At 47.1% G+C, this 8,081-nt stretch overlaps 1 protein-coding gene across 3 annotated transcripts in view; it reads right to left on the bottom strand.

Moving 5' to 3' along the window:
* CHUK (component of inhibitor of nuclear factor kappa B kinase complex) overlaps positions 1-8,081 on the bottom strand; it is a 52,716-nt gene that overhangs the window by 1,879 nt on the left and 42,756 nt on the right. For all 3 annotated transcript variants that reach the window (XM_064144958.1, XM_064144956.1, XM_064144957.1), the window contains 3 exons: positions 7,110-7,257; positions 5,806-5,942; positions 1,657-1,756 (listed from right to left, as the gene is read on the bottom strand). In XM_064144958.1, coding sequence (XP_064001028.1) covers positions 1,657-1,756; positions 5,806-5,942; positions 7,110-7,257 — 385 coding nt within the window. The remainder of the gene's footprint in view (positions 1-1,656; positions 1,757-5,805; positions 5,943-7,109; positions 7,258-8,081) is intronic.

The following is an 8,081-nucleotide window of genomic DNA, read 5'->3' as shown; positions in this document are numbered from 1 at the left end:
GAGAAAGAATGTTATCCCTTAGAAGACCATGGAGAAGCTCCTTGAAAATCGAAGTGACAGAACATAGGTGAATCTCTGCTGTCTTTACAGGACTGCACATTTGTAAGACAACCTGATGCTGTCAGAATCTGTGTTGACTCTTCTCTGTGATATAAACTATCGATACCACCAAGCTGTGTGGTGCACTTTGACACACCAGAGGGATAGGGTCTAGCCAGAGGGACCTAGACAAGTTTGAGAAGTGGGACTCTGTGAACCTCATAAAGTTCAACCAGGCCAAGTGCAATCCCCAGCATCAGTGCAGGCTAGGGGATGAAGGGCTGAAGAATAACTCTGCAGAAAAGGACTTGGGAGTGCTATGGGGTACAAAGATGTACATGAGCTGGCACCAAGTGCTGCCAGCCCAGCCCTAGACTGTCCTGGGCTGATCCCCAGCAGTGTGGGTAGCAGGGGCAGGGAGGGGATTCTGCCCCTCTGCTGTGCTTTGCTGAGACCCACCCCTGCAGTGCTCTGCTCTGGAGTCCTCAGCACAAAGACACAGAAACATTAAGAATGGGTCCAGTAAGTCATGAAGGTGACCCAAGGGCTGGAGCACCTCTCCTGTGAAGTCTTGGAGAGTTGGGGGTTTTCAGCCTGGAGAAGATTCCAGAGAGACCTTTTTGTGACCTTTCAGTGCTTAAAGGGGCAGATCAGAAAGCTGGGGACAGACATTTTAAGCAGAATCTGTTGTGACAGGACAAGGTGTGATGGGTTTAAATGGTCCTCTCATTGTATATTTATACACATGTTTCTGTGATACAGCCTCTGAAATCAGCTGGGAGCTTCTTCTAGCAGACTGGTATTCTTACAGTAACTGGATTCTTATGAATAGTAACTTGCTGGCCTCAAGAGCAGTTTCACATTGCATCAAAACATCTGGGTGATCACTTTTGTAATTTTTTGCTATTTCAAATACCTATTTGGGCAAAGAACCTTCTTAAGACTTTCTAAAGTACCACCTTTGACATGAGGAGAGTTTCAGTTAACTGTCAGGACAGGGCTTTGAATATGAACAGTCCCACCCACACAAATCAGAGCTCTGCAGCTGAGAATTCAATCAGTGGAGTCCAGGAGGGCTGACAGGCATCACATACCAGCCACAGCAATTCACGTAATCACAAATGACCCTATTTAAGGAGTTTTCTGTAACCCCAGAGGATCCTGTGTGGCTGTTAAAAAGATCTAGTTGCAGAATCACAGAATTAACCAGGTTGGAAAAGACCTTCGAGATCATCACATCCAACCTATTACCCAAATCTTGCCTCTTTCTTTCCATACCTGAAACACTACATCTTTACTCATAAGTAAATGTTTGAATAAAATAAAGATGACTCAGGTAGCTGGGAGAGAGGGGAGCAAGTAAGCCACCCAAACAGAACTTATATAAAAAAACATAAATAATGCCTCAGGTAAAAGCTACTTGCTTAAAGATGCCAATATTTTCACTCATTTATTACCAAGGCTATCAAGAAATACTTTGGAGAAAGAGGATCAAGTTTTTTCAGTCTCCTACAAAGGCACCAAGTTTACATCAGAAATGCTCCTCTGTTGTTTTGACAGTTGACCCTGGATTCAATCTTTCAATTTAAGTATGGTGCAGAAATAGGACAGACTCACCATCATGCTGCTGTTCTGCTCCTGTCTCACCTCCTGCAAAATACTGCTGAAGAGCTCTAGGTAATTCAGATTCTCTTCTATCACCTGGACAAAATTTTCCCTGAAGGGAAGACACAAGATGACAGATCTAAACAAAAGTGACACCAATATCAAAAGGCTTTGCACTAGGGGAAAAAAAACTAACAACACAACAACCAAGCCATAACTAACAACAAAACCAAATTGTAGGAGCCATCTTGCAGGGTAGAAACCCATGCCTTGAGGTGGCATCCTGCAGAATCCCAGCCTGGAAGCATACATTTGCACTCCTCCTCAACAGAGGATCTATGCAAACCACACTGAAATACAACCTTAGCAGTACCACAATGAAGTCATGGTTCATAGAAGCGCTTCATGGCAATCCAAAGGCACCTTGCTCAGGAAAGTGCTTATTAAAAGGTGATCAACTCCACATTACTCAGAGGCAAGAATTGCCCCACAGCACTAGAGAGCAAAGAGGAAGCAGAGAAGGTTGCTTGGAGTTCCAAGTGTGAAGATGTGACGTGTGTATTTGCAAAACCTAGATATTTTCTCCAATCACCTAAAAGGAGATAGCAAAATAGTCTGATGCCCCACAAAAGCAGGACTACAACCCTGGATTTCAGAAGGGACAACTTTGGCCTTTTCAAGCAATTGCTGGGGGAAATCTCATGGGACAGGGTACTAGAAGGCAAAAGGGCCCATGATAGTTGGTTAACATTTAAGGATCTCTTCTTCCAATCTCAAGATCAGAGCATCCTAGCAAGTGGAAAATTGAGAAAAGGAGCCAGGAGACCTGCATGGTAAAGTAAGGGACTGCTGGGCACACTCAAGTGGAAGAAGAGAGTTTACAGATCATGGAAGGTGGGGCTGGCCACCTGGGAGGAGTATAAGACTGTTGTCAGAGGGTGTAGGGAGGCAACTAGGAAGGCTAAGGCCTCACAGGAACTCAACCTTGCAAAGGACATCAAAGATAACAGAAAGGGCTTCTTCAAATACACTGCAGGAAAAGCTAATGTTAGAGGCAATATAGGCCCTCTGCTGAATGAGGAGGGTGCCTGGTGACAGAGGGCACAATGAAGGCAGAGTTACTAAATGCCTTCTTTGTCTCTGTCTATACTACTGGAGACTGTCCTCAGAAGCCCTTGACACCTGAGCCACCAGAGGAGTCTCCCCTGGTTGATGAGGACTGGTTTAAGGACCAGTTGAGTAATCTGCACATCCACAAGTCCATAGGTCCTGACGGAATGCACCAGCACATGCTGAGGGAGGTGGCACATGGCATTGCCAGACCACTCTCCACCATCTTCAGTAAGTCATGGTGGACAGGAGAGGTGCCTGAGGACTGGAAGAGGGCAAACATCACTGTAGTCCTCAAAAAGGGTAAGAACTCAGGCAGCTATAGACCTGTCAGCATCAACCCCATCCCAAGAAAGCTAATGGAGAAACTTGATGCTGTCCTAAGGCATATCTGGGACAAGGGGGTTGTTAGGAGCAGCCAACATGGTTTTACCATGGGGCAGTTTGATAGCCTTTGATGAGGACATAACCAGGTAAACAGATGATGGGAGAGCATTAGATGTGGTTTATCTTGATTTTAGTAAAGCATCTGACACTGTCTCCCACAGCATCCTGGATAAATTGAGGCAGTGTGGTCTGAATGATCAAGCAGTGAGGTGAATTTGGAACTGGTTGAAGGGAAGAAATCAGAGAGTTGTGGCCAATGGGACAGAGTCTAGTTGGAGGCCTGTACTAGTGGAGTCCCTCAGGGGTCAGTACTGGGACCAGTTCTGTTCAGTATACTCATCAATGACCTGGATGAGGGCACAGAGGCACTGTCAGCAAGTTTGCTGATGACACCAAACTGGGTGGAATGGCTGCCACACCAGAAGGCTGTGCTGCCACTCAGCGAGACTTAGACAGGCTGAGAGTTGGGCAGGAAGAAACTGAATGTAATTCAACAAGGGCAAAAGTAAGAGTCTGGCATCTGGGAAAGAACAACCCCAGTTGCATCAATATAGATTCAGGACCGACCTGCTGGAAGGCAGCGAAGGGGAAAATAATCTGGGGGTGCTAGTGGATGCGTAGGTTGGCTGTCAGCCAGCAGTGTGCTCTTGTGGCCAGGAGAGCCAATGCCATTCTGGGGTGTATTAGAAGGGATGTTTAGAAGGTCGAGAGACATTCTCCTCCCCCATTCTCCTGCCCTGGTAGGGCTGCATCTGAAGTACTCTGTCCAGTTCTAGGCCTCCCCGCTCAAGAGGGACAGGAACTGCTTGAGAGAGTCCAGCACAGAGCCACAAAGGGAATGGAACATTTCTCAGACAGCCTGAGGGAGCTGTGGCTCTTTGGCTTGGAGAATAGGAGACTGAAAGGTGACCTCATTCATGTTTATAAAGATGTTCAGGGTGAGTGCCAGGAGGCCGGTGCCCCGTGACAAGGGGCAATGGGCGGAAGCTGAGGCATAGGAAGTTTCATGTAAACACGAGGAGGATTTTTTTCACTGTGAAGGTGACAGAACACTGCAACAGGCTGCCCAGGGGGTTGCGCAGTCTCCCTCTCTGGAGATATTAAAAGTCTGCCTGGACATGTTCCTGCGTGATTTGCTCTAGGTGATCCTGGCAGGGGGTTGGAACTTTTGAGGTTCTTTCCAGCCCCTGACATTCTGTGGAAAACTGTTAATGAAGCCAAAAGAAAAACTACTCAACTCCTGACAGCTCTCTTAGGTCTTTCTGAGAGAGACCTTGACCAAATCCAACCCCAACACAGAACAGCATGACACATAAGAAGGGAGTAGCACAGTGCTTTAGCTGAGAGGCCTGTGGAACTTCCTCAGGAGCAGAGATTAGAGGTTACTGCATACAGAGTTCAACCTAATTCCTGATTTTTAAAAACACTGGCTACAATCATCATGGGTTCACCAAGGGCAAATCCTGCCTGACAAACCTGGTGGCCTTCTATGAACAGATCCCAACATTAATAGATGAGCGGTGAGCTACTGATGGCAGTGACCTGGAGCTGACCAAGGCCTTTGACACTGTCCTGCACCACATCCTGGTCTCCAGGCTGGTGACACATGGGTTTGGTGGGTGGAGCACTGATGGATAAAGAACTGGCTTGATGGCCGCACCCAAAGAGTGGCTGTCAACAGGTCCATGTCCACTTGTCACTGGCCAGTGACAAGTGGAGTCTCTCAGGGATCAGTCCTGGGACCAGTCATGTTCAACATCTTTGTGGGTGCCACGGACAGAGGCATTAAGTGCACTCTCAGCAAGCTTGATGACCACACCAAGCTGTGTGGTGCAGCAGACACGCTGGAGGGAAGGGGTGCCATCCAGAGGGACCTGGACAGGCTGGAGAGGTGGGCACAAGCCTACCTCATGAGGTTCAACAAGACCAAGCGAGAGGTCCTGCATCTGGGTCGGGGCAAAGCCAAGCACAAATCCAGGCTGGACAGTGAGTGCCTGGAGAGCAGCCCTGAGGAGAGGGACTTGAGGGTGCTGGTGAACGAGAAGCTCAACAGGAGCCAGCAGTGTGCACTTGCAGCCCAGAAAGCCAACAAGATCCTGGCCTGCATCAGGAGAAGTGTGGCCAGCAGGGTGAGGGACGTGATTCTCCCCCTCTACTCCGCTCCGCTATGATTAGTCACGTATGAGCTACTGAAACCTTTTTTTTTTTTAAGATAAATCCCTCTGCAGATATTGAACCAGATGGACTGTTTAGTACTGACCTCAACTTCAGACCTCTGTTTGAATTATGGCTTTTTAAAAATCACTAAAACTGTAAGAAGTGCCAATTATGGCCTGATTTACCTGGGACTTGCACCAGAACTTGGGCATGGGTACGGAAAGAAACTGCATTCTGGATCAAAATCACAGCAATGAATTTTTCTGTGCTATGACCCATGGTAAATGACTAACACTTCAGACAGGAGTTGAACAAAGTCTCCTTCAGAGACAATCTAGCACGGCAAAGTCTCTCTGCCCTGCAGATCCAAAACCCATCACATGGGATATGGTGAAAACATGCCCCATAGCTCCCCTGAGCAATAGAGGGCATTGGCAGAGGACAGGATTTCTAAGTGTATTCACACAAAGTGGTCATGCTGGTGTCTCCTTTCCTAGAAGCTCTTACCCATCTTCAAGAGCTGCCACAGATGACAGAGGATGAGGCACATTCCCTGAGGAGCTCTGTGGGAGCCATGGGGCTGCTGGAGTTGAGGCTGTCCCTTCCAGGCTGGGGCTTACCAGTGATCGGGAGGAGCTCTGAGTCTACAAAGAAAGAAACTCATCTGCTGTGATGGGAAAAAAGGATTTCATCAGGCTAAATTATTTTGTAGGCAAAAATTGTTTGTAACAAGGCAAGCATTGTTTGTAACAGACCCATCACCCATGCTGTGCCTGTGGCAAGGCAGCTGCTACAACCCTCCACTGTTCTGCAAGTAGCTGCTACCAGATGTCTCTGCAGGTCATGTCACCCATGTTGTGCTATGGCATGTCTTCAATAGCGAGTCATTATGAGGTGGTGCCATCTCCTGAACTGTAAACCATTTGCATTGGATGTTAGCAACCAGTTCTTTACTATGGGGCTGCTGGAGCACTGCAACAGGTTGCCCAGGGAGACGGTTGAGGCCCTGTCCCTGAAGATAAGTCAAGCTGAGGCTGGACAGGGCTGTGGGCAACCTGATCTAGTGGAGGACATCTCTGCTGAATGCCAGTGGGGTTGGACTGGATGACCTTCGGTCCCTTCCAAGCCAGACCATTCTGCATCCTGACAAGTGAAAGACATGCATTTTTCCTCTGCTGACCCTGAATGTACGCATGTGGACATCAGGAGGTAGTTTCTGCATAGTCGCTATAACTGATGCTGAAAAGGCACATTAAACTAAGCAGGAAAGCATCTAGTTTGCTTCTGCAGCACTAAAATCATGGTAGGTTGGTAGGTTGAACATATCAGGCTGAAGTTCACCTATCCCAGTGCATGCCCTCCAACATAAGAAGCTGGGTATGGCATGACATGTCTAAAAGCAGTCCAGCCACCAGAGAAGTTGTGAAGGCTCCAAACTGGGATGTGTTCAAGGCTATTTTGGGCAGAATCTTGAGCAACCCGGGCTAGCAGTAGGTGTCCCTGCCCATGGGAGTGGGGGTTGGAACTAGATGGTTTTTTAAGGCCCCTTCTAACCCAAGCCATTCTATCCTTCTATAAATTTGCAGTTTGATGGGACTAAGGAATTCCTCATCTGGGCTTCCTTTCCATAGATTTTTCTACCCCTTTCTAAACCTGTGATAAAATTTAGCATCTCAAACTTCCCTTCTCTATGGTAAAATCAAACATTGTCTGGAGGTTATCCCTTTTTGGTCTCTTCTGAGATCCATTTGACGTTCTCTGGATGCTGCACTGGAGAGAAGAGAGAAATAAAAAGTCCAAAAACTACTTACACAAGCAATTTTCAACAAATGCCATATCTCCCTTTGCCTTTTGCCCTGCATCTGCATCACTGAGTTGTCAGCTTCCTTGATGTCATTTAGAGCCACTTCAATCTTTGGAAGCAAGTCAATGATCTTCTGCTTACAACCCAAGAGCTTGCTGTAATACAAACCAAACACAAAGTCACTTTCCAGCCTGTGAGACAGGATGTTCTGGGGAAACCAAAAGTCTCACTTTGGGATTCAAGAAGAATTCTGAGACAAAACCCATCCCGTACCTTAGCACAGCACTATGACAGCTGCAGGTACAAAACCTGCAGGACTGGAGGGCCCACACAGCTTTTCCAAGTCCAGTTAAGGCTCACAATATAAGTTCACAGAACATACCATCACCCTTCTCTTCTCCAAGATGAACAACCCTAGCTCCCTCAGCCTGTCCTTGTAGCAGAGGTGCTTCAACCCCCTGATCATTTTCATGGCCTCCTCTGGACCTGCTCCGTCACATGCATGTTTCTTCACTTGAGGTTTCTTCCCTAGTACAGGCTGCCCAGGGAAGTTGAGGGATCAAAAGTGTTCAAAAAACATGTAGATGCGGCGCTGAGGGACATGGTTTAGTGTTGGATTTGGCAGTGCTAGGCTAATGGTTGGAGTCAATGACCTTTGAGGTCTTTTACAACCTTAACGATTCTGTGACGCTCTTGTCTGTGGTCTCAGGGGACTGACCAGGTAACAATTTCCTTTATGAGATCTACTAAACAGAAGCCAGACATGAACTAAAAACCAAATCATGCTTTGCCAACTGCTGAGATCTGCATCATGACAGTTTTTTTCCTGTGATCCTTAAAAAAAACCAAGAAGAAATCTTGTGGTTGGTATCTTCTCACTTGTTTCAGTATTTCTTTCCCCTTAAGACTTCAATCCCAACCTGCACACTGGCACAACGTGCCCCATTTCCAAGCCCTTGCATTCTCCCTCACTTCCATA

This window comes from Pogoniulus pusillus, chromosome 6 (genome assembly GCF_015220805.1).
Source record: "Pogoniulus pusillus isolate bPogPus1 chromosome 6, bPogPus1.pri, whole genome shotgun sequence".
In the NCBI taxonomy this organism is placed as follows: domain Eukaryota; kingdom Metazoa; phylum Chordata; class Aves; order Piciformes; family Lybiidae; genus Pogoniulus; species Pogoniulus pusillus.
Note: the sequence above shows the minus strand (reverse complement) of the source record. Positions and strands in the feature narration are given on the sequence as shown.